Here is a 27542-nt window from a genome sequence, read left to right as displayed (position 1 = left end):
CGCATTTTACTTTTTAAGTTGATTTGAAAACATGTTTCGCTTCTAATATTCTTCAAGTGCTTCTTGAACGTTCACAAACTCTGAGTTAAAATAGATTTGGGGAGATCTCAACGTCAACACATCTTACGTTTTAACAGGAGAAAACTGAGGTGAGGATTTGCATTTGAGCAGTGTGCCCCCACCCTGCAGAGTTTCTGTTCGTGGTGTGTTGAGGAGTCAGCTTTGGGCCAGAAGCTCATCTCTTGGTCATCATTTCTCAGACAGCAACACATTGTTGCTTGCTAAACTCAGAGTTCCCCACTTACTGCTTTAGCCCACTCAACCACTGCATGATCTGATGTGCCGTGGACGCTTTATATATGCTGTCCTCGTCTAGCCTTGTTTCCTTGCGCATCCTTACAAGCTATTTGTTTACAATAGCACAATTCATTTGGTCATTTCAACCAAAATTACTTTTTGATGATGCCCTAACTAATTTATGTGATTACAACTGCACTAAAAGCTAGCGGAGGCCTCGGTACCTCAAAGCAAAATAAAGTGAGGTGCTCTAAATGTGATCTTTTTTCTTTTTTTTTTACATGATGTGATATTTTTTAAACAAAAGAACCATGGTTCTGTGCCTTGATTATCTTTTGGTAAAATATTATTATTTTCTCATTTCGTACACTACACAAAACAGAAGAAATTGGTAAAATCTCATTTTTTCCATGTCTATCTTCACAACCTTCAGACTGCCCAGATTTTGTGGAGTTTTTTTTCCCACTCGTTTCACACAAAAATACATTTGTATGCATGGATGTTGAATTTCACTATATATGTTCTTGCCTGGCAACATAAGTAAGCTGTTAATACACAAAGTGCATTATAGACATTCTCGGTGAGAATACGTGGCAGGCCATCTTTTGTTACTCATTCTGTTACACGTCTTCGTTTAGAAACATAGTAAGTTAATATGAAGCATGTTTCCTGTCTGCAACCTGACCAAAAAAATTACTTTTACATTTACATAATGTTAATGGAAATTTGTAACTGGAGTCTCATTATGGGTCACAATTACTTTGCTGGAAAAAAAATAGCAATGACAGAACTGGGTTGGGATCCATTCTCTCAAAATAAGTCTTGCAAATAAGCTTTCTTATAATTATATTACTTTAGCCTGAAATTTTTACACTGTAGCAACATCTTACCCATCAGGAAGGAAGTGGAAAAGGATGCGGTATATATATAGGTATATTCCATATGTCAGAGTCTCCTGTTCCAATTACACAAATTTTTTTTTTGTCAATTTGGATAAATTGGTCATCTGAGTTCCAGGGATTAAAAGCAGATTAGAAGCAGTAAATTAGAATAGGGGAAGAGACACAGAGCCAACTAATAAAATAAAACTTCCTGACATCCCATAGCACTTTGCTATTGACAAAATGACCTTGGAGAGTCACCCGCTGGCAGGATAAGAAGCAGCAAAAGAGTGCACGGCCAGATATAGCATGCAGTGGGGCATCACTGTGGTGTAGTGCAGAGAATTATTATTTTCTAGATTGATAACCCTAACTCGTCATTTTAAGAAAAAAACCAAACTATCATCATTTGACACATATCACCAACGTGGCTATTGTGTACTGGACCATAAGAATACAAAACTCCTGAGGAAACATGGAGTCCAGAGTGAATTAAAGCCCATAGAATTTAAGTCATGGCCAGCGTGACCAGGCCATACCATGGGTCCATTGAAAGGATATATATAAGAGAATAGAAATTTGTTCTGAAAATGTCCATCCCAGAGGCTTAAAATGTGTTAAAAGTTTACTGTTTCACATCTGCAAAGTGACCCTTTTTCTTTTTTTTTTTTTTAATTTTTATTTATTTATGATAGTCACAGAGAGAGAGAGAGAGAGAGAGAGAGAGGCAGAGACACAGGCAGAGGGAGAAGCAAGCTCCATGCACCGGGAGCCCGATGTGGGATTCGATCCCGGGTCTCCAGGATCGCGCCCTGGGCCAAAGGCAGGCGCTAAACCACTGCGCCACCCAGGGATCCCATCGTTACCATGTCCAGAAAATATCACAAACATAATATGAACACACAGAACTTGCAGGATGGAGAAAAGAGCCATTCCTGAGACACACTGCCATCTCCAATGTCAAATGGAGCAATCGTCTTCTCTCTCCAGGCTGTCCCACTTGTGCCACCGCAGGGCTTGCCTGGAGCACAGGAGGACAGAAGCCAAGGGGGCCTTGTCTTGAAATCTCTCCAAGCCTTAAGCTTAATAGTTTGTCCATAATAATCGTAGCAAATCATTCAGGTTGAATTATAAATCTTTGGGTCCTTTCATTTCAAATTCAGGCATCCCTGGGAGTTGGTAACTGCGAAGCCTTCCATTGCTGAAAATGAGCATTGGAAGCTTTTTCCTGGAGTGGGCAAAAGGATGGGCAAGAAATGAAACTCATGAAGGGAACGTTAAGAGAAATGGACTATTTGTTTTGTATTTTGCTTCTGGCCAAACCTGTGCCATAGTTCCAATGAAGGCTTTATTTTTTATTTTTAATTATTTTTTAATTGGCTCCATGCCCAACGTGGAGCCTAACGTGGGGCTTGACCTCACGACCCTGATCAAAACCTTAGCCAAGATCAGGAGTCGGATGCTTAACCAACTGAGCCACCCAGAGGGCCCCAAAAGGCTTTTGTTTTTAATGCATTTCCTTAGTTTTAAAATGTCCCATGTCCCTCACATAAATTGGCCTTGCCAACAACAAACTCACAATAATACATTCTTATGCCAAACCAGCCCCAACCAGCTTAGTCAAGACTAAGAATAACAATCCAGCCTGGTCGTCATCAGCCTCTTTTGCTTTCTGCTTCTTCTCAAAGAAGCTTTGTTTATTCCTAACCCTGAGAGAAGCTTACAGCTCCCTGGGAAATATGGTGAAGATGTTCATTCTGTTAGTTGCAAGAGAACTACAATTGTAAAGGCTTAATTTTATTCCTAATCATGACTCTATTAACTTAATTCCATAACAAATATGGAGGATCTGACCAAGTGGAAAGATAGGAAAATCACACCATTTGTTAGGGAAAAAAAAATTTCTCTTAGTATTTTAAAGATTTTTAGAATTTTTATTAATATGGATTATCACAACATTTAAATTTTTTTAATAGGGTAAAATACCCTGCCCCAGCTTTGGGTGTTTTTTTCTGCCTGAGTGCTCCAATTGAGCAGTTGTCTTGGCCATTTTCACCATTCCCCATTGTTGACAAGCTAACTAAAGTTAGAAACAGCTGCAGGAACAATGATCCCATAGCCAAGCAAACATGGCACTCAGTTCCTTTAAAAATATGATCTCAAGTTATATGGGGATTAGATGGGAAGTTAAGTTTTCATGTTGGAATATGCAGGTAAGAAATGTAAGCACAGTTAGATTTTCCTGAAAATCTAGTTGTTAAACGTACTTCGTTCATGCTGCCTTCCACTTGTGTCTGCAATAGTCTTAAATTTGAGCTGGGATAGGCACAAGATTTAAAATAAATTTTTTTAGGACCAAGAGAGAAAAGTGCCAGCAACTTTGTCAAAGGAGCTCATGTGTCAGAAAGAAGCTGATTCCATTTCACATACCCATAGCGCCATGAATACTCTTTGGTCTTATAAATCATCTTCAGTGGAAGGGCATACATTCTGCAGCAACAGAAATAAAATTGTGCTCATCATTTATCAGTCTTAAATTTTTTGATCCAAAGTAGATTTAAAATTTCATGGTTTAGAATTACAATATTAAGGCTCAAGCCTTTCTCCCTTCATCACACAGTTTTCAAATAGAAGTTGATCTTTCCCATTTAAACTAGCAGACATAACCCAGTGATTATGAGATTGATGATAGAGCCCCTCTTCCTTTCTCTAGACTGAAGTTTATAATATAGATCATGTTCCAGTAAGAGAAAAAAAGAGTATAAAATTTTATTTTCCAATGATAGATATTAGTGAGTGACAGGACATATATTTTCCCTTTTCTTTTTTCTTTTATTCTGCTTATTTTTATTTAAAATAAAAATTATTTTTAATTGCGGTAAAATACACATAAAATTCACCACCTTAACCATCTTAAGGGTAAATGATATTAAGTACTTTCACATTGTTCTATCCATTTCTAGAACTTTTTAATTATCCCAAACAGAAACTCTGTACCAGTTAAGCAGTAACTCTCTACTGGGGACATGTTTTTTAATACAAGAATCTGTGTATACCTATAGTTGCAGGTTATGACTTTGAGGAGAAGAGTTCCTGCCAAAGTTTAATGTGAATAACTCAGGATGTAGTCCCTTTATTTATTTATTTTTAAAGATTTCATTTATTAATAAGATACAGAGAAAGAGGCAGAGATAGAGGCAGAGGGAGAAGCAGGCTCCCTGCAGGGAGTCAGATGGGGGACTCAATCCCAGGACACCAGGATCATGCCCAGAGATGAAGGCAGACTCTCAACCACTGAGCCACCCAGGTGTCCTGGATATAGTCCCTTTATATCTCAATCCCATTTGTCTTTTCTCACTAGAATCGAAGACATGTGTATTAAAACACTGAATTTCAAAGAATTTAAATATTTTAGATTTTATTTAGTATTTTTAAATATTTAAAATTTAAATTTCATATTAATTGGTTATTTCATAAGTATGCCAGTTGAACACGATCTTCTCAAATATTTTTGTGAGTTCTAATAGCGAAATAGTTTCCACCTCTCTAGGATGTTACTGATTTATCAATTTAAATGTTTAATATGATCTCTGTGGTTGGCTTAATTGGTAATTTAAAATTAGTATTCAACAATTTCATTTACCATATAAAATAAACAACACTGATTAAGTATAGGTATGTCAGAGGAAAAAATTGAATCTGCATAATAATTTCCATATATGCAAGTCTGCTTGGGCCTTTATAGATAATTATCTCCAAGAAATGTTACAGATAAGGTCAAGGTTCCGTTATTACAATATGCGGAATTTGAAATAAGCATTTTGAGAAAGCAAATATTTTTAGGGCAGATATGTTTTCTATGCATTACAAGGCTAAAACCTAGCATGTACACAGCCTTTATTTCCTTCCAAATAATTTATTTGCTGTCATTGAAAAGAATTTTAATGTGTCTCTGACTTTTCTTATCATAGCTCAAATTTATCAACCATGACATTGTTCATTTTTTGCTGTTAAATGCTTCCATATAATCTGAGAAGGTTTATGTTTTTCTTTATATTTCTCTTTACTGATAATGTAAAGAGAGAGTTGCCTGTCAATATGTTTATCTCTCTCGAATATGGAAAAGGGCATGGAAGGTGGTGTGTTTAATGGAACTGGACTGCTTAGAACTTTGGTTCACTAGTAAAGTTGAACTGTGTGTTCTTAAGGCGAGCTTAATGCATGCCCTACTCTCAGTTCATTGCCATAGGCTCTGTTTATACACAAGCTAGCGTTGCCATCAGTGGTGATGCTGTCACTTTATTTTCCATCTTGGAAGGACATCTGAAGTTAGTGGCCTATATCTAAGAAGGAAAGATCTTCAGGAAACTTCTAATGAAAAATAATTCTTTGGCTGAATTTGGGCAAATAAAATATTTTTGCTACTAAATCTCATATCGGGTCCCCTCTTTTATCCTACTTATGTTCTCAGTGGTCTGAATGTCAACTCTTTATTGACCTCTGCAACAGGATCAGCTCATTGGAGCCTAATAAATTCATGCCTTGATGCTAGAAGAAAGCCCCAGGAGGCAGAAGGATCTGGGGCAAGTGCTAGCATACGGAGAACAGAATGAATGGGAAACACGATGTCAAATAAATACAAATAAAAAAATTAGAGTTGTTGAGAATCTATGACATGTTAAAAACTTGCTTTTTTGGAGGCCAAAGGATATTTTATATTTATAAATCTAATTGTAAATTACAAATCAAGGTTCACCTGGGTGGCTCAGTTGATTAAGCATCCGACTCCTGATTTTTGGCTCAGGTCATGATCTCAGGGCCGTGAGATGGAGCCCCGCTTCAGACTGCACACTGGGTGTGGAGCTGCTTAAGATTCTCTCTCTCCCTCTCCCTCTGCCCCTCTTTCGCCACTTCTCAAAAAAATTACAAATCAAATAGTACAAAGAACATCTTAGATTTTGGGGATATATTTAAATTCACATTATGTGTTTACTTAGCCGACTTGTTTCCTATTGAAAAATCACTGAATACATTTGGAAGATTATAAATATTTTGAAGTGTTAAGATTTTTTTATTTATTACAAGTCAGTGTCAGTGTCCTCATTTTAAGCAAATCATCTGTTTCTTTTTATCGAACTGCAGCTCAAAGAGTCATTCAAAGATATCAAAAAGAAATTCAACAATTTAAAATTTAATTACACTAAGAAAAATGAAAAAGCTCGGAATCTAAAGGCTCTTAAGAATCAAATTCAACAAGTCGATGCTCATGCTGAAAAGATACAGGTAAAGAGAAAATGTGAGTGGTGTGTTTGTGTGTGCATGTCTGTGTGTATGCGTGTACATGCACTACTACAATTATTGCAAAGTCATTCTGCGTTTCAATTCTAGAAGCCTAACCATTGGGCTTTTTTGCAGCATTGGGACTCAGAAGGTGGTTTTCCACTTTTGTAGCAGTTAAGTTCCTCGCATAAAATGTATACGTTAATTTATCTCGAGGCAGCTCTAGGATGGATCCTACCAAACCTACCCAGCCTCTCTGCTTCCATTCTTCCCCACCACACGCATACACACGCACACGCATGCACGCACATCCATGTACACACCTCTCTATACCCCTTTTCCTCTGCTTGCACCTGCCTCTGTCAGGAACTTCCTCCACTACTCCCGGAACTTCTTGTTCTACCTTGATTACCACATGTACCAGCTAGATTCTTTGAATACCTTTCCCAGGAGACAATGAGCTCCCTGAAGATAGTAAAATATTTTATGATCAATGTCTTTTAAAAAAAAATCATAATATAATTCTTGAAATCTTGAATAGGACCTGGTATACAGTGAATTTTCTATATGATTTTGATGCTGCATCAATAAACTATGTGGAAGAAAACCCATTCTTTCCAAAATGCATTTGTGATCATTATGATTTTAATATATTATCATGGAGAAAGCTGCAAAAACTTCCCCAAGTTTTTCTCTCAATATGTAATCACCAGCTAGCCTCATAAAAAAAAATGGGAAGTTATTTTAAAACTGTTTCTTTTTTCACACAGGCTTTGAAAAGGAAAATGGAAAAAATTGAGAAGAAGACTTCTAATTCTTTCTTAAATTATCCAAATAATAAAGTTAATGTTCTTTTGGAAGCCATGAAGGATTTGCAAAAACATGTGGATGATTTTAACAAAGTTGTGATGGATTATAAGTTGAATTTGGACCTGACTGAACATCTCCAGGAGACAATAGAAGAGGTATCCTCTTCTTGCTGTAATGGTATCCATATGTAATGCTTTTAAAAATTGCTCTGCTACTAAAACAATGCTGCAGCAGTTAATTTTGTTATTAAATCTATGCATCATCCTCCTCTTCATGATTATTTCCTTAGGATGATTTCTTAAAATAGAATTGTTAGACTGAAGTGGATAAATGTCACAAGGTTTGATTGTATTGTCCAGTTGTTCTTCAGAAAGATTTTACTAATTTACTTTTACCAGCAACGTATAAAGGTTTCTCATTTCTCCATGACTCCATCAAGTCAAGATGTTTCACTATCACAGAATTATACTTACTGCTGGCTATCTTTTTAAAATATTCAAAATGACTTATTTCACAAAATTTGAAAATATTTAGAAAGAAACCTTAATGCTGGGATTTGTCAGGTACAAAAATTGTTAGTGGTGTTATTTTTGTTTCTGTCAAGAGGATAAATGGCAGAGTATGCATGAACTATATGAAATTGGACAAGTTAAAGTTATTATTTGCACATTTCATATTGAAGAAATTCCACACTTGAAGTTCTTTGTGGCCCATTATCCTGTGATACAAAATGTCTCTCTTTACCACGGATGCAGCAGCTTTTAGATGTAACACCACACTAAGGAAGATGAGGATGATCATTCTTCTATATCTGATACATAGGTTTGCTGTGGCTCCATGGCACTTATTTAAAGCCGGCTCCTAACAGAGTCATGTGTTTCTATTTCTCACTCATCATAACTGCTCTGGCCTTGGTCAGACACATTCCTTCCATCACAGTTACTTAGTACTTTTTGGTGAGAAACTGTCTCAATTCTCTATTGTGCTTTTCAAATATTGAGTACAATATTCGAAAATATTGATTTGAGTACCTTCTATTTTAAAAAAATGGTTAAATACTGTTCTTTAGATAATACTTCCTCAATCCATAGACTACATCTCGTTCTTAAAAGAGAATTTATTTATTTATTAGAGTGTTAATTAGGCAGTGCTTTATCCATATCTTGTTAATAATTTCAGTTAATTTGCTTGATTTTGCACATTTGGGCTTTTTCTCTTTTCTTTTAGCTGATAATTTGAATTCTTCTTAGTGTCATATGCTTTTTTATATTGCCTGTTCTTATAAGTCTGCAATGTTCTTAGGAAGTATATTTCAGGCAAATCTAAGAAGGCGGGGAAAGCAAATGAATTTCCATACCTTTATTTTCTTATCTAACTCTAATACCTTAGTGCAGAAGCATATGATCATATTTTGATATTTTCCTTATTATGACTTAGAAAGTTCAAACTAACATGATTATAAAGTTGGAGGAAATTGAAATGTGATACTTTAGTGGTCAAGATGAAGAACTTTAGAAGGATGGCATCTCTTTAATCTGTGCTTTATCCCATTTAATTTAGTGTCATTTTTGGTATGAAGACGCAAGTGCCACAGTTATAAGAGTTGGAAAATATTCCACAGAGTGCAAGACAAAGGAAGCTGTGGAAATTCTCCACCAGCAGTTCAATAAGTATATCATGCCTTCAGTGCCTCAGCAAGAAGAAAGGATTCAGGAGATCAGTGACCTAGCTCAGCGCTTATACGGTGAGGTCTCTTTTAAAATATCCAGCATTTGCCATTGAACAAATCTGTAGCGAACCTAACCCAGCAGAAAGCAGAGCAAGGCAAGCCCTCAGGGTCCTCACTACAGCAATTATTCAGGCAAGAGACTCAAGATAAGAGCCCGTATCTACAAAAGTAAACAGTAGGGAATAGAGGAAGGAGCTTCTGCCTGCAGGAGAAGAAGCCTTTGGATTTTAACTATCTTGTGTAAACCCTCCTTCTCTATTCTCTTTTCTCCCCTATTCCTGTTGATCATCCCCAGGGTAAGAAAACCACAACAATGCTCTGCTTCTGTAGATAAAAAAAAAAAAAAAAAAAAAAAAAAAAAATCTCATCTCCACTAGGGTGATTTCTTGAAAAACATGTAAAACTCCTCATAACACTTTAATGAGGTATAAAGCTGAGATTGAAGTCTGCAGCGCTCATATTTCCATGAGGGGTGTAGTTTGTGGATTTAAGAAACAGCTGGTTTGGCTTGTGGATTTAAGAAATGGTTCCCTTGCCTTCCTCTCATTTGTGGGATAAACAGGAGAACTCAAATTATCATGTCACTGGTTCTGCTTTTCTCTTCTCCAGGACCAGGAAAGATAAAACAGTTGTCTGTCTCAGGAGTCTTTCTATCTAAAGGAGGCCCTAATTTAAGAAGCCCTCTGGGCGATGACAGTCCTTGGGGGTGCTGAGGTACAAGTTTCATGAATCCCCTGATGCTGTTCCTGTAGACAGGGGTAGTTCCCAGTGGCCAGGCAAATCTAGCCCAGAAGGCAGATAGCAATGGGGGGAGGGGAGCAAAATGCTTCAGCTGGCTGCCCACATTGCGGCCAGGTGGGTATTTTCTCAAGTGACATAGAACGCTATCCACGGATAACTATAAAAATGCATAGAACCATATGTACTGTAATACAGAGAACAAATTATTTCCAATATCATTATATATTATTTCAGGACATGGTAAATACTCACAAAGACCCGATACTAGTTAAATCCCCCTCCCATCACGCATATCCTGCATCCTGCCTTGCCTGTGTTCCTGGCCCTTGTCACCAACAGACAGATGGATAGTATAGCTATTTGTTTATTGTCTGGCTTTTGCACCAGAGTGTAAGCTCCATGAGAGAAGGGATTTTGCCTCATAGTTTCCTGCTTCATGGTACATACTAGGTGCTTCACAAATATTTGATGAATAAATGAATCATTGAGTGAATACCTTGAACAAATAAGATGAATGGCATGAGTCTTCATCTGCTGAGTATGGAAGCTATGCAATTCTTAACATTTGCAGTAAGTGAGAAGTGTTAGGATTATTGTATTAACTCTTGGAGGCCACCCAAGCATCACTGGACCCGGCATTGTAATGCAAATAAATGTAGCTCAAAAAATTGTTTTGAGTACCTATTATGTCCAAGATAATATGATTGATATAAAGACAAATAAAACTTAGTTCCTTCATTTAAGAATCCACTGCCTACGCCTGGACGTTGGTAAATGCAGTGAGAAAGGTGATATGAAAAGTGTGTATTGGTTCATGAGGGTTAGCATCACAAAACACCACGGCCTGGAGGGAGCAATTCGTTTCCTCACAGTTCTGGAGGCTGGAAGTCCAGGATCACAAGACCACAGCGCTGCCCGGGTTGGTGTCACCTGCAGCTCCTCTCCTCGGCTGGCAGCTGGCTGCCTTCTCGCTGCCCTTTCACATGGGCTTCCCTCTGCACCCACCCTTCTCTTGGGTCGCTCCCTCATCTTACACGGTGGGATCCAGTCATCCTGGGTTAGGGTCCCAGCTTGATGGCCTCATTTTAACTTAATCACCTCTTTTGAGATCTTATCTCCAAATGTAGCAGCAATCTGAGATTGGGGCAATCGGGCTTCAACATAGGAGAATTCTGGAGGAGACACAATTCAGGCTATCCCAGTGTGAAAAGGTTTAGTCTAAACCTCACAGTCTATAATCTCGGTTTCAAATCCCTACTTCTGCAATTATTGTCTGGGTAACCTGAAGAGGCTCTTTGGGCCTCAGTTTCCTCATTTGTAAAATGCAATAATAGAGCCTTGAGAATCCGAGGGTAATTACATTAATGCTTATCCATAAAGTGCTTATCCATAGTCACATAGTAAGCACTCACTACGTGGTAGCAATTTTTATTATTATTCCAGCAGAGAGAGAGTAAATTTAGGTGGGGGATGATTAAGAACACTTGACTGAAGATATCGGTATTTGGAGTAGACAGCAGGGAGGGGGCCAAGGGCACTCCTGGTGTAGGAACTCCTACACTCCACTCTGGCGGTGGGGAGGAGTTGCTGGTTCACTTTGACCAGAGACTAAATATATGAAGGAACTAGGGTGACATACATTCGGGAGAAGATCCTTGAGACCATTTTAGGGAGGGCTTCAAATGCCGGATTGAACAATGACAAGTTCTGAGCAGGAAAGAACGGATTAGAGTGGAACTTTAAGAATATTAACACAGCAGTATGATTTAGGTTACATAAAAGTGACAAGGTTCAGCAAATGTAATCATTTTTCCGAGGTACCTGGTTTGATTTTTTTATTTTTGTTTTTGTTTCAAAAAAATGCCTTCATTCATTTATCTATTCAACAAGTATTTATTAAGCACTTACTGTCTACCAGCTTTTACACCAGACACTGGGGAGGTGAATTAATGCCTGGGATTTTTCTTTTTTTCTGCTAAGGATTTCAAAAATAGTTTTTTGTCCCTTCTCCCCAGGTTTTGAAGAGGGACAGAAATATGCTGAGAAAATCATGGCAAAACACAAAGAAGTTCTTGAATCTATCACTGAATTATGTGTCTCTCTCACAGAGCTTGAAGAAAAGCTGAAGGTAATTTCTTCTTTCCAGAATATGTATTTTTTCAAGGGATATAAATAAAAACGTGTTGATAAGTGTCTTCTGGTGCAAAGATGTTCTAATAGAAATTCTCAAGGGACATAATGTGCACATTTGTTTCACAGCTTTCTAACATAATTATCTGGGTGTTTCTGATAATTAATTCTGTTTCTTTTCCATCACTGCAGAGAAAAATATTGCTGGGAAGGAGGGCTAAACACAATTAAGGTGTCTCATTTACATTTTCATGGATCACATCCTAAAGGATAAATGTGTGCCATTAAAATCAAAGTAAAGTCTGTATTAAGTAGCCTTATGTTTTCATTCCCAAATAATAAATGGAAGGTTTTTTTTTTTCCTTCCAAATCATGGCCCCAGAGAAAATAAAACTAAATCTTCAGGTATTGTATTCACTGAACATTTAGCTTCATGGAAGTATTAAACCAATCATTAGCATCTTTCATGAGATAAAAAGTTGATGAAATAAAGGATAGAGAGAAAATATGTTGATGTCTAATGCTTAGGCAAAATGCAGTTAAAAGACAGAAATACATACATTGTTTTGTCTGTATTTTGTGAAAACTAGTTTCATTAGTACTGTTTGAATGACTGGCTGAAAGAACTGGCTACTTAGGATGGAGAGAATGACTAGATAATTAAAACCATAGGCTTTAGAGTAAAACATAGCTGCTTAGGAATACCAGTTCTCCCAATTCCCCCAATTATTGGATTTGTAATTTGGGGTAAACTACTTCATGTCTTTGAGTCTCAGTTTCTTGATCTGTACAATGGAGTGAACAGGGGAAAGTAATCACAGAGTAACCCTGAGGATTAAATGTGAAGAAACCCGTGATTATCATGATCATTGTTGATATTGAGACGTAAGGGTGCTCTTGTAGTTCAGAGCAGAATTGTATTTCTAGCAACCATTTTCTTCTTTGTGAATTTCCATGTCATAAATTTGAGGACCCAGTCCATTCAGAATAGTTTGCTAATTGAGGCAGTGACCAACCAAATTATCTTTTTTTCCTTAAGAAACTAGATTTTCAACTTTTTTACTGTTTTATATAACACTGCAATGAACATCTTCATACATATTTTTTCCCTCTTGTGTTATTCCCTACACATAAACTCTCCAGAGCAGATTTGAGTAAATGAGTATGAAGTTGTTAATGTTTCTAATATATATAAGTTAAATTGCATTCCACAAACATTTTACAGTTTTAATGCCACCAGTGATGTATGAATGTGCCGTATGTCCTATTATCTTTTTATTATCTTTTTAAATAATGATCATTTCTTCTCCACTTCCACCCAACTCTCTGAGGGTCTGTTTCTTCTCCTGACTTCCAATACATAGCTTGAAAATAGCTGCTTCCTCTGACTCTTTGCTCTTTATGATCTTTACATCAGCCCTTCCATTTCCTTTGTACATCTTCAAGTGAGATCCACTTAACAAAATTTACTCTTATCCATTTCTGCTTTTCACCTTCATAGCCATTCTTTCTGAAATTTCTTGTCATTCCCTCTGCCCACTTCCTTGTTCCCATTCTTTTCACATCCCTTAGTCAGTATGGTACCCTCTTTTTCTCATTTTTCAACCCATCACTTGGGTTCCCTTTTTCACTAGTCAGGAGCCTCCGATTATATACTCTAGCTGGATTACCCTTTCTAAATACAACTGCTAGTATCATTTTTACACCCAAAGTACTTCACTACAAATTGTTCATTGCTTACCAAATTTAGTTGAAACTTTAGGCTTTCCAATGTTCTGAGGCTGTCTTTCCAAATTAGTGTGCTGCTTTATTCATTGTAGGTCCCTGTCTCACTGGTCTACTACCCCACGTTCCTGAGTTTTCTGCTTTTAAACTTTTATGTACATGACCTTCTCTCTCTGCTTATCTAAATGTTACCATGTCTCAAAGCCAAACCCAAGTGCTGCCTCCTCTGCCAACTCCTTTGCTGGCTGTGTCCCTGCCTTTCTGATCCCCAGAGCACTTGTGTTCTTTCCTACTATAATGGTCACATATAACTACCATTACTACCCCAACCTGTCTACTTGGTTACACCTGAGGAAACCTTTGGCTCTGTTGAGTTTAGGGTCCCACACAACATTTAACACTGTGCTTTGCCTAAAGCAGGTTCTCCAGAAAGAGTTTTGGCATTTGTTGTAAAAACTCAAAGGATTGGTACAGAGAAGAAGAATCATTCAATAGCTCAAAAAGGTTTGATTTGGGTGCATATAAAAATGAGGAAGGGCCTCTCTGGCAAGAGATACATGCATCAGCAAGGCTCTTACAAGTTACAGCCTGAACAAAAGCTTGTCAAAGAATGCTTACTAACACTTTACAGATGTTTGCATGAGAGCATAAATGTCTAGTTTTTATGTTTTTAAGGTTGATGCTTTGTTTTGTAGGGGTTATTAAAAATAGGCCCAGAAATCCCTAGCGAGGCTGAAATAGTGATAATGATCCTTTCCATTTGTATAACAATTTGAGATTTACAAAGGCTTTTCATATATATTACTTCAGTGATTTCTAAATAACCTTGTGATGGTGGTGAGGCAAATGCTGTTTTCCTTACTTTATTTATTTACATTAAAGATTTTATTTATTTATTCTAGAGAGAGACAAGGAGAGAGTGCACATGAGTGGGGCGAGGTGGGGGTGCAGAGGGAGAGAAGCACAGACTCCTCCGTGCTGAGTCCAGAGCCCAACACGGGGCTCTATCTCAAAACCCTGAGATCATGACCTGAGCTGAAACCAAGAATTGGATGCTTAACCAACTGAGTTACCCACATGCCTGATTTTCCTTGTTTTAGAGGTGAAGTTCAAAGATGGTAAAAGTACTTCGCCTGGGGCCTCACCATCAGTAGTGGTGGGATCTAGAATTAAATGCAATTCAAAATCTAGCATTCTTTCCACAACAACTACCATTTTGAAATTAGATATCAAGCGTGTACTAAAGCAGATTAATTTATCCACTAACACCAACCAGATTAAGTTTTAGAGTTAGACTGAAAGCTGAATCTCTCCCTGAAATCTCTGAGTTCATTAGCATGTGGACTTTGAGGAGTGTGCTATTTCTTTAAGGCCCATCTAATGACCATGTCTGGGTGGAATAGAGAATGTTCTGGTGTGGTGTAATCAATCATCCTAAACTTGGTTTACCTGAGGCTCCTTTCACCTTTACCAAGTCTTCTCAGCCCTCACAGGGGCTCCCCAGCAGCTTGCAAACCCTGTACTTCCATGACTAAAACAGCTCCATGAAATAATAATAATAATGAGCAAGATATCATCACCCACATTAAGCGTGGCTTTCATGTTTTGTTCTCATTTTTTTTTCTTTATCACACCCAGTGATATTTTCTTCCTCTCTTCACGAATCTCTCAAACATTTGCTTATGTAAATTCTTGGGATTTCCTCTTTGTTCTCCACCAAAATCTTCAGACATTTCTCCTCATCACTGCTCCCGCAGACTCTCCTAATGGCTTAGACCGCCATGCACAATGATCCTTTCTCTAGAGAGCATTCCTCTAGGTACATCCTACTTCACTAATGACTTTGTTCTGGCTGGGCCTTTGAACAACCAATTTTTATTGGCAATGGACTTTATCAAAAGAGCGAGGTAGATGGGGAACTGTGCACTTGACAAGATAATTTTGTAAATCACATCATGAGAGTAGTCAGTCTCTTGTGGAATACATTTGCTGAAAGGCTCCAAGTGGCCTAGGTTTTCTTTCAAGTAGTTCTTATGTAGCACTGTGCTTCCAACTTCCCTGGCCAAGCTCTCACTAACCATTGCTTTGTACAGCAGGGAGACATTTTAAAGACAAATGTGAATCAGGAAGATTTCCATGATGACTTCATCGACCTGCTGAAAGAACCAGCGAGAAATAAGCAGACACTATTCAATGAAGAAAGGAATAAGGTAAACAAAACTATGATTTCAACTATTCACTTCATTTTGAGGTTAGAGTCCTTGTTCATTGAAAAAAAAAGTGAATTAAAGCCTTCTTGTCTAGCTGAATCAAATCTTTCAATGTAAATGCAATGTGCACTGTACTTCCTTTCTACCCTTTACTTAGTCCTTCTTCTTCCACCTATGCTATTTCCCTTAGAGTGCCTCCTATTTAATAGTGGGACCACAGCATTGCACAGTGGTATTTGGACAGCCATTCAGTCACCATACTGTCACCCCAAACCACTTCTATTTCTCCCACCTTTAGCTGCATTTGCCATTTTCCTTTTATAGTCAACCCCAACTTCAAGTTTGACTTCTCTCTATCATACCATCAAGCTGTGGTTCTGCTATTTTACACTACCCACCAGAAAACCTTAATACATGAAATTATCTTGTGTCTTGTTCCCAGAAAGATGATATTTCCAGATATATATTAAAACATAGAATCCAACTGAAATATAAATGCTAAAGTAGAGAAATATTTAAAATCTGTATATTACAGATAAATTAAACTTGTAGCAAAAACTGCAAATATTCACAAAATGCAAATGTTTCATGACTTCAAAAGTGTTATTATATAGATTTTTGGTGTAAGTTGCTCACTCTCTATTCATAGCTGCCGGACTATAATTAGTTCCTATCTTTTTGCTTTGCCAAGTTTGCTTCCAATGTTTCTCTCCCTCCCAAGGAACTGAAGGAACAAAGAGTCAACGTTATTCTCAACTGCTCCCAAATTAATAAAGTATACTTCCTGTGACATGAGAATTTAAAATAAATATCTCTCCACTTGTAGTTATCTCATGGAGAAAGTTTTATCTTTCTTTGAAGTCAGTACAATTCTTAGATTTTCTATATAACCTTCTAAAACCTTTTCCACAGGCTAAATCTATGTCAAGGTCTACTACATATATACAGTCTCCAAGAAGCAAGTATCATTATGCAAATGGAATTTTTTGCTGCATGGTCTTGAAGCATTTAAACCCTGGTTCTATTCTGAGGCAAAGGAAAGCTGCCAAACTTTGATCACATGTCTTAAATCAGATGGTCTTTTGTTACTATGATTGGTCTATCAGTGTTACTCAATCTCAGCACTATTGACACTTTGGCCCAGAGAATTCTTTGTTGTGGAGAGCTGTCCTGTTTAGCAACATTCCTGGCCTCTATCAACTAGATGCCAGTGGCAGCCACCACCACCTCCCCCCCTTCTCCTCCCAGTTGTCACAACCAATGTCCACAGACATTGTCAAATGTTTCCTGGACAGCAAAATCACCCTTGATTGAGACCCACTACTTGAAATAGTAAAGAATAACATTAAATGCATCACATTTTCTTAACTAAGTTTCTAAGAGATACTTAATTCAACTTATTTTTAAAATTCTGCACATTTTCTACATTGTCAACCACACACATGTACTAAGAACTGAAGTGAAAATCATTGCTACCAAAGCAAACCATGATCATTTGTACTTAATAATATGGATTTTCTTGCTTTTATTTATTTCTCTTAAGAAAAAATTAGAGGAACAGATTCCTTTAAATATAAATGCAAGATTTATTTTCATTGAGAAATATGCTTTATTTTAATATAAGTTAAAAGGTCATCTGTCATTTGGTATAAAAGTGAAGGTTCCCTATTATAGCTCCCAAGAACTCTCACTGACATCATTTCACATATACATTCTGGTGTAGTTGGGCACAGAGAGCAAAATGAAAGGATGGCAGTAATTTCCCTTTTAAACAGCTCAACCACATTTACCTTTTTATTGTCTCTATCATTTATATTATGGGTCCTATGCAATGATTCTCAAAAAAACCATGTGAACAGATAACAAAAATCACCAAGTTAAAACAAAAAAAAAAAGAGCTTAGCGGGGAATCACTGTGTCCAATTCTGATACCCCAAATGGTATTGATCATCCTTGGAAAGTTATTTGGCTCAAAAGAACAATTCTAGAAATGTGTAGTTGGAGGAAGATGGCAGCAGAGTAGGAGGGCCCTAGGCTCCTCTGGTCCCATGAACACAACTAGATAACTATCAAATCGTCCTAAACACCCCAGAAACTGACCTGAAGACTTACTGAATAAACTCCACAACTAAAGGGAGAGAAGAGGCCGTATCAAAGAAGGTAGGAAGTATGAAGATGTGGTTTAGGGGAGAAGCAGATCACAGGTGCTGTGGAGGGCAAGTGGCTATAGTTGCTGAGACGGGTGAGAGAGAGGAGCACACAGGAGAATGCACAAGGAGAACTTTTCCCCAAAAACCTTGGCTTAGAAAACAAAAGGGACTGTTTTATGGGATTGGAAACAGGCTTGATGTAATGAACAGCAGGCTAGAAGAAGCAGAGGAATGAATTAGTGACCTAGAAGACAAAATACTGGAAAATAATGAAGCTGAACAAAAGAGAGAAAGAGAATTATGCAACACAAGAATAGATTTAGGGAACTCAATGACTCCATCAAACGTAGTAACATTCATATTCTAGGAATCTCAGAAGAAGAAAGAAAAAAAGGGGCAAGAAAACATATTGGAAGAAATAATAGTGGGAGCCTAGATGGCTCAGTTAGTTAAGTGTCTGCCTTCAGCTCAGGTCATGATCCTAGGGTCCTGGGATCGAACCCTGCATCAGGCTCCCTACTCAGGGGGAGCCTGCTTCTCCCTCCCCTTCTGTTCCTCCCCCCACTTGTGCTCTCTCACTTTTGAGTAAATAAATAAAAAATCTTAAAAAAAAAAAAGCTAAAAACTTCCCTAATCTGGGGAAGGAAACAGATATCCAGATCCAGGAAGCACAGAGAACTTCCATCAAAATCAACAAAAGCAGGCATATTGCCAACACCAAGACATATTGCCATTACATTTGCAAAATATAGCAATAAAGAAACAATCTTAAAAGCAGCTAAAGAAGTCCTTAACTTACAAGAGTAAATCCATAAGGCTAGTTAGAGATTTCTCAACAGAAAAATGGTAATTCAGAAGGGAGTGGCATGATATAGTCAACATGCAGAATGGGACAAAATCTGCAGCCAAGAATACTCTATCCAGCAAGGCTATCATTCAGACTAGAAGGAAAGATAGAGTTTCCCAAACAAAAACTAAAGCGATTCATGACCACTAAACCAGCCCTGAAAGAAACATTAAAGGGGACCTTTGAGTGTAAAGGAGAGACCAAAAATGACAAAGACATGAAAGGATCAGAGAAAATATCCAGAAACAATGACAAAACAAATAATAAAATGGCAATAAATACATATCTATCAACAATTACTTTGAATAAATGGGGTAAACCCTCCAGTCAAAACACTTATGATGTCATAATGGATTTTAAAAAAAGACCCATTATATCCTGGCTACAAAAGACTCATTTTAGACCTAAAGACACCTGCAGGTTGAAGTGAAGGGATGGAGAAACATTTAGCATGCAAATGGATGTCAAAAGAAAGCCAGAGTATCAATACTTGTATCAGACAAATTAGACTTTAAAACAAAGACTGTAGCAATAGACAAAGAAGGGCGTGATGTAATCATAAAGGGGACAATCCAACAAGAAGATATAACAATTGTAAATATTTATGCATCCAACATGGGAACACCCAAATATATAAAACAATTAAAAATGAATATAAAGAAATTATATTGATAATTTGATAATAATACAACAATAGCAATATAGGACTACTTCAAGAAGCAAGAAAAATCTTGAATAAACAGCCTAACCTTAAAGGAGCTAGAAAAAAAAAGAACAAATGAGGCCTAAATCCAGCAGAAGGAAGGAAATAATAAAGATTAGAGCAGAAATAGATGAACAGAAACTAAAAAACCAAACCAAAACAAAAGAACAGATCAATGAAACCAGGAGCTGATTCTTAAACTAATGAAAAATTAATAACATAACTTGGTAAGTATAGCCAGACTTACCAAAAAGAAGAGAAAGGACTCAAATAAATAAAATCACAAGTGAGACAGGAAAAATAACAACCAACACCATAGAAGTATAAGAGAATATTATGAAAAACTATATGATAACAAACTGGACAACCTAGAGGAGATGGATAAATTCCTAGAAACATATGAATTACCAAGACTGAAACAGGAAGAAGTAGAAAACTTTAACAGACTGATAACCAGCAAAGAAATGGAATCAGTAACCAAAAAAATCCCAAAAAACAAAAGTCCAGGGCCAGATGGCTTCACACGCAAATTCTATCAAACATTTAAAGAAGAGTTAGTACCTATTCTACTCAAACTATTACAAAAAATAGAAAAGGAAGGAAAACTTCTTAATTCTTCTTAATTAAAACTTCTTAATTCGTCCTATGGGGCCAGCATTACCCTGATACCAAAACCAGTTAAAGACTGCACCAAAAAAGAGAACTACAGGCCAATGTCCCTGATGAACATGGATGCAAAAAAATCTCAATAAAATAGAAGAAACACAATCCAACAATGCATTAAAAAAAAAATCATTCACCATGATCAAGTGGGATTTATTCCTGGGTTGCAAGGATGGTTCAGTATTCACAAATCAATGTGATATACCACATTAATAAAAGAAAGATAAGAACTAAATGACCATTTCAATAGTTGCAGTAAAAGCATCTGACAAAGTACAATATCCATTCATGATAAAAATCTTCAACACAGTAAGTTTAGAGGGAATATTACCTTAACAAAGGGCCCTATGTGAAAACTCCCACAGCCAATATTGTCTTCAATGGGAAAAAACTGAGAGCTTTCCCTATATAGTCAGGAATAAGACAGGGATGTCTATTCTCATCACTGTTATTTAACATAATACTGGAAGTTGTAGTCTCAGCAATCACACAACAAGAAGAAATAAAAGCATCCAAATCAGCAAGGAAGGAGTCAAACTTTTACTATTTGCAGATGGCATGATACATTATATAGCAAATCCAAATGACTCTACCAAAAAACTGCTAGAACTCATAAACTAATTCAGTAAAGTTGCAGAATATGAAATCAAATACAGAAATCTGTTGCATTTCTATACACCAATAATGAAGCAGCAGAAAGAGAAATTAAGGAACCAATCCCATTTGCAATTGCACTAAAAACAATAATATACCTAGAAAGAAACCTAACCAAAGAAGTGAAAGACCTATACTCCAAAAACTATAAAATACTGATGAAAGAAATTGAAAATGACAGAAAGAAATAGACATTCCATGCTCATAGATTGGAAGAATAAATATTGTTAAAATGTCTACGCTACCTGGGGCACCTGGGTGGTTCAGTCAGTTAAGCATCTAGCTCTTGATTTCAGTTCAGGTTTTGATCTCAGGGTTGTGAGTTCAAGACCAGTATTGTCTATATTACCCAAAGCAATCTACAGAAATAAAGGAATCCCTATCAAAATACCAAGAGCAGTTTTCATAGAACTAGAACAAAACATCCTAAAATTTGCATAGAAACACAAAAGACCCAAATAGCCAAAGCAACCTTGAAAAAGAAAAGCAAAGCTGGAGACATCACAATTCCAAACTTCAAGTTACACTGCAAAACTGAAGTGATTAAAGCAATATGGTACTGGCACAAAAATAGACACATAGATCAATAGAACAGAATAGAAAACCCAGAGATGATCCCATACCTACATGGTCAATTTTCAACAAAGCAGGCAAGAATATCTAATGGAAAAATAGTCTCTTCAACAAATGGTGCTGGGAAAACTGAACAGCAACATGCAAAAGAGTGAAACTGGGCCACTTTTTGCATCATACACAAAAATAAATTCAAAATGGATGAAAGATCTAAATATGAGACAAAAAGCCATTAAAATCCTAGGGAGAAAAAAAAAATCCTAGGGAGAACACAGCCAGTAATCTCTTTGACGTCGGCCATAGCATCTTTTCTAGATATGTCACCCGAGGCGAGGGGAAAAAAAAAAAAAAGCAAAAGTGAACTATTGGGAGTACATCAAAGTAAAAAGCTTCTGCACAGCAAAGGAAACAATCAGCAAAACTAAAAGGCACCCTACCAAATGGGAGAAGAAAATTGCAAATGACATATCTGATAAAGGGTTAGTATCCAAAATCGACAAAGAATTTATCAAACTCAACACCCAAAAACCAAATGATATAGTTAAAAAATGGGCAGGAGACATGAATAGACATTTTTCCAAAGAAGACATACAAATGGCTCATAGAACCATGAAAAGATGCTCAACATCACTCATCACCAGAGAAATATACAGCAAAACTAGAATCAGATATCACCTCACACAAGTCAGAATGGCTAAAATTAACAACACAGGAAACAACAGGCGTTGGCAAGGATGCAGAGAAAGGGAAACCCCCTTGCACTATTGGTGGGAATGCAAACTGGTGCAGCCACTCTGGAAAACAGAATGCAAGCTCCTCAAAAAGTTAAAAATAGAACTACCACTATGCCCCTATGTTATGGAAACAGCTCAAGTGTCCATCAACTGATGAATGGAGAAAGAAGTTGTGAGGTAGAAAGATAGATTGCTGTGTGTGTGTGTGTGTGTGTGTGTGTGTGTGTTTCATTATGGAATATTATTCAGCCATAAAAAAGAATGAAATCTTGCCACTTGCAAGGACATGGATGGAGCTAGAGAGTGTTATGCTAGGTGAACTAAGTCAGAGAAAGACAAATATCATATGAATTCACTCATATGTGGAACTTAAGAAACACAATAAACCAACATAGGGAGAAAAAAGAGAGAGAGGCAAACCAAGAGATAGACTCTTAACCATAGAGAACAAACTGCTGGTTACCAGAGGGGAGGTGAGTGGGGGGATGGGTGAAGTAGGTGATGGGGGTTCACCATGAACTTGTGAGAGCACCAGGGATTGTATGGAAGTGTTGCATCTCACTAGATTTTTCTACCTGAAACTAATATTACACTGTGTGTTAACTAACTGGAATTTAAACAAAAACTTTTTAAAAAGAGAACAATTCCACCAGACTACTACACGAATACATTCATCACAGAATTTTCTCTTGGAGATAATAAAGTGCTTCTTATTTTTCAAACCCAAAAATGCAGCACGTGGAATTAGGCAGCGCCTATTGCACTGCTAGTAAATGCAGTGCCCATTGCACTGCTCACAGATTAGTGATGATATTTTACCTCCAAGGCGAGGGCTGTAATATCCACAGTAATATCTGAAAACTCCTAAGGTTAAATGGGCACCAAGACCATAAAGAGATTCCCATGAAATCACAGAACTTTATTCAATAGAGGATGCAGGCTTGCAATGCCCACATTTAGCGTCATAGAATTCAAGTGCTAGGAGGAATTTAGCAATCATCTAATCAAATCTTATTTTACAGTTGAGGAAATTGAGACTAAGAGATCAAATATTTTGCCCTCCACAAATCCCAGAAAGTACAGTCAGAACGGGATGGGCAGCCCCATTCTCCTAAATTTCAGACGTGTTCACTTTTTCCACAAGACCTACAGGGAGCTCCAAGGAAGTGCTGCATATAAATGAGCTGCTTTGTAATGATACTGCAGATTCCCATGCTGACCCTTTTCCCTCTTTCCCTTCATCTGTTTACACGATGATTAATAAAGCAATAGCATGGAAGTGCTTTTTTAAAAAATATTAATAGGGATTTTTAATTCTATGAAGTAAATCTGTAATTTAGGAGCTTTCCCGGGCCACAAAGGAAATCATAGCTGGGAAATGATGTTGCCAGTTTAAGACTCAGGTGTACTAGTTAATTCTCATACGTTAAAGATACTGCCCGCAAAAGCGGGGAGCTTGGGAGCCTTCTCTGAACTGAGCTCATTTAAACTACATACTTACATAGAATCTTTCATTTTGGCAAGGAGATATAACAATCCATTCCTGTATGACTCAGAGCCAGGGACACACAGGCAATGAAGGCATCATTCCCCCACTTCATGGTGATAATTTTTTGCACCCCAAGAAGAACAGATAATATAAAACAAATTTATGTTTCAAAGTTACCCTCAATATACATGATCTAAGAGTTCAGTTTGGAGGTACTATAGCATACAGGAGACAATTTAAAAATTTAAGAATCAATTAGTTAACTCTCCCTACAGTCTTAGAACCAGACTGATATGGGGGTCAATTGGAGTAGAATGTAAGACCCACGGGTTAATAAATACTCTCTCACCCCACAGAGAGAATTGTCTGGATCCCCCTGCCTGCATAAAGTACATAACTGCAAAAAAGAAAAAAATAATGGCTGGCACGTAGTGTTAATGCTTACTTACAGTTGGCAGCATCAAAAATATCTATCGTAAATCCTTTTCTATCATTTGCCTTGTAATTTATTATTTTTTTAAGTTGAAGTAAAGTTGGCACACAATGTTACTTTAGTTTCAGGTGTACAACATTGTGGTTCAACAACTTTATATGTTATGCTCTGCTCACCACAAGTGTAGCTACCATCTCGTACATACAGCACATTACTAATATAATGCTGTAGGCTAATTATACTTGAATTTTAAAAATTAATTAATTAATTAAAAAGGAAGTTTTGTAGAATTCCATAATGACTTAAAAAACTTAAAGCTTATTTATTTGCTTTTGGAAATAAAGGCAGAAGTACCAAGAGCCAACATGGATTGACTCAGGATAAATTGCATTAAATTCACCTTATTTTATTTGGTGAGATGATTATTTAATGGATAATCCTAGGTTAGTGCCATAGGCAAAATGTATTGTGATTTCAAAAAGTCATTTGATAAACCCATTCATGATCTCTCTCTCTTAAAGTAGGTGGAAAGAAATGAACTGAATAAGTTTGGTTGGGTTATAAGTATTCCAGGAATGTTAGATTGTTCTACTGTGTCAACCTGGAAGACAGTTTGCTTTGCCTTGGGGAGACATCTGACTTTGACCTGAACTCTGCTGTGTTCAACATTTTTGTCAATGGCATTACTAGAAGAGGTAGAGAATTTTAGCTGATTAAAAACTCAGTATGAGTCAATAGCCACACCTAGTTCTTTTTTTTTTTTTAATATTTTATTTCTTTATTCTTGAGAGAGAGAGAGAGAGAGAGGCGGAGGGAGAAGCAGGCCCCATGCAGGGAGTCTGACATGGGACTCGATCCCGGGACTCCAGGATCACACTCTGGGCCAAAGGCAGGTGCCAAACCACTGAGCCACCCAGGCTGCCCACCACACCTAGTTCTTATAAAAACAAAAACAAAAAAGAATGAATATAATCACTAAAAATATATCACATAGATCAAGGAGATGTTGGTCCACTGATTAGTTCCCATCTGAAAGTAAATAAATCTTGTAAATAAACATTTAGGGGGAACATAAATAAGTTGAAATGTTTCTAGAAAAAGATTTGATAATACTCCGTCTCTCTTATTGTCAGTAGAAATTATCTGGTAGTGTTCTTTTCTGTGGACAGTATTTTTCTACATTAGGAATTGTAGGCAGTAAATACAAAAACATAATATTCTTGGATTCCCTTGTGAGTTCAGCACCATCTGAAAGAGAGGAGTCAGGAATCAGTAACTAGTCAAAGCTGGCTCAGAGAAATGGCTTGGACTTTTCTAGGGGGTCTCCTAAAACTTAATCGCTGATTTAGATAGCTTTGCCTACCCAGACACTTGGGTACACAGCTAAACAGCCACAGGCTTTCTGTTCAGGGCTTTTCAAACTTTAGAGCTAGTGTGAATACACACATTTGGTGAAAGGCAGATGCACAAGAGAGGCCTCAAAAAGTCAGAGCTGAACATGCTCAGTCTAAACCTGCAGTTGGCAAAGTCATCTCCTCCCCAAGAGGGAGGGGGGAGTGAGAAGACTAGACTGGATTTTTATTCAGGTTTCTCTCCTAAGCTTGTTGCAAATTTTCAGACAATTCTTCAACATTCTTCTTCTCTGGAGAGACACAGGTTACCCAAAGAAGTCACTAAGAAGTTGCCTGGCCATGGAAGATCCTCAAATCAACAAATGTCCCTGCTGTGAAGGAGCTGATAGCCCAGTAGGAGTGGGACTTCTGTAAAGTTGACCAGGATGATAAAAGTTCTACAACCAAGGCCGAAGAAGACCTGGAGGTTTTGGTACAAAGAAAGAGACTGAGAGGTTGTGGCACCAATTCTCCAAAAAGTCAAAGGGCTGTGGAAATAGGAGAATAGTTAGTCATCTATGTCGCCCCAGGAGGCCAGTTCAGATCCACTGTTGGATACTCAGTGAAGGCATATCCTTGCTAAATACAGGAAGAGATTCTTAACACAAGTAAAGCATAAAATTCTTTGCAAAGAAAGCTCTTTCCCAAAGAGTATTCAAACAGAAGCTACCAGATTGTCATCAAGGAGATTCCTAGACTGAACAGGAAGTTGGACCTAAGTCCCTGTGAGAAGGAAAATAAAGGCAGAGCTAAACCGGAAGAAAACCAGAAGGAAGGGGCATTTCCTACTGGATATGTGTTTATTTAGTAATTTTTTTTTTAAATGGCAAGAACCTTTAAAAACTTTTGGCTTTTAAACCCAGAGTTTAAACTTCTACTAAATGGCTGGAGGAAGCCACTTTCTCTAAAGCTATAAGGCTAAGGATAGTGTGTGTCTCTGGGGTAGTGGAAGGAGCATCGTTTTGTTTTTGCTTCTCATCTTCCACCTGAAAACGCATTTATTTCTCAAAAATTATAAAGTATTTGTCAGGGGTAGGACTATGAGCTAAAATGAAGAACTCAAAGTCAAGGCAGGACATAATGTTCTTATGTGCAAGCAGTAGCAATGGGACAAAACCTGGTAATTGCTAAGCAAAAATGTACCCCCAAACTGAGGAAAGGCAAAAAAAAAAAAAAAAAGCTAAAACAACAGGTTGAGCTAGATGAGTTCCCTTTCAGCTTGAACTCAGTTTGGAGTCTATGCCCAATAGGATATTTGAGCTTCTTCTTAAGCCAGAGATGGATGTGGGTCAGGGGGGAGAAATACTAGGGTAGTGGGGAGATAGACGGGTTAGTGGGGAGAAATACTAGGTTACTGGGGAGATAGAGGGGTTAGTGGGGAGAAATACTAGGTGGGCGTCAGCAGCAGGAGGTGAGGTCCTGCTGTTCTGGGCTCCTAGCCTGAGGGGCGCCCTCCATGGCATGGAGGGATCCTGGCAGGCACTCCCCCTTTTGTATCTTGGGTTCTCTTGTGAAAGACCATACTGTGGGATTGTGCCATCCATGTCTGCCTCCCACGCAGGCTGTTCTGTCTGCGAGGACAGAGGCTGTGTCTTTACTCTTACTCATCCCAGCTCACCAATCCCAGCATGGAACCTGGTACAACACAGGTGCTCGCTCCACTGGTGGTTTTCAGCGGAAGAATAAAAATAAGGGGCTTTAAGAAAATAAAACCAGTCATTAAAAATGGCTTTCCCAATAAATAAAAAAATAAATAAAAATGGCTTTCCCAAAAAATAAAAAATAAATAAATAAAAATAAAAATGGCTTTCCCAAAAAATAAGTAAAAATAAAAATAAAAATGGCTTTCCAAATAAGTAAGTAAGTAAGTAAGTAAATAAATAAATAGCTTTCCCCTTATGAGGTAACTGGAGTTGTCAGATTGCTAAAGACGGGCTGTAGGACTTGCTGGCGGGAGTGGGGAGCGGGACCTCGGTGTTGAAGGGGTACAGGCCCGGGCTGGAAGGACGGCCACGCGCTGGGACGACCCGGGGGGGGGGGGGGGGGCGGCTGCGCCAGTGTAGGTGCGCTCCGTGCGCTGCAACGGCAAATCTCATGTGTAC

General features: G+C 37.7%; 1 protein-coding gene and 1 long non-coding RNA gene across 4 annotated transcripts in view; one reads left to right on the top strand and one right to left on the bottom strand.

The window, feature by feature from the left end:
• The window catches only part of CCDC141 (coiled-coil domain containing 141), a 174988-nt gene extending 147552 nt beyond the window's left edge, over positions 1-27436 (top strand). The window contains exons 18-23 of one of the 3 annotated variants that reach the window (XM_035696286.2): positions 6321-6461; positions 7229-7423; positions 8829-9012; positions 11754-11866; positions 15690-15803; positions 25706-27436. In XM_035696286.2, coding sequence (XP_035552179.1) covers positions 6321-6461; positions 7229-7423; positions 8829-9012; positions 11754-11866; positions 15690-15803; positions 25706-25726 — 768 coding nt within the window. In that variant the 3' untranslated portion in view covers positions 25727-27436. Of the gene's footprint in view, positions 1-6320; positions 6462-7228; positions 7424-8828; positions 9013-11753; positions 11867-15686; positions 15804-16524; positions 20549-25705 lie in introns of those variants that run through there. The other 2 variants (XM_035696285.2, XM_049106194.1) reach the window with 2 other exon arrangements.
• On the bottom strand, positions 751-13763 carry LOC118350088 (uncharacterized). The gene is made up of 3 exons (XR_004803255.2): positions 13610-13763; positions 3609-3668; positions 751-2406 (listed from the first exon to the last, which is right to left on the bottom strand). It is a non-coding gene; the product is annotated as an uncharacterized LOC118350088 (long non-coding RNA).
• Positions 27437-27542: the final 106 nt, after the last annotated feature.

This window comes from Canis lupus, chromosome 36 (assembly GCF_003254725.2).
Source record: "Canis lupus dingo isolate Sandy chromosome 36, ASM325472v2, whole genome shotgun sequence".
Classification (NCBI taxonomy): Eukaryota; Metazoa; Chordata; class Mammalia; order Carnivora; family Canidae; genus Canis; species Canis lupus.
This window is presented reverse-complemented; position numbering and strand designations above follow the sequence as displayed.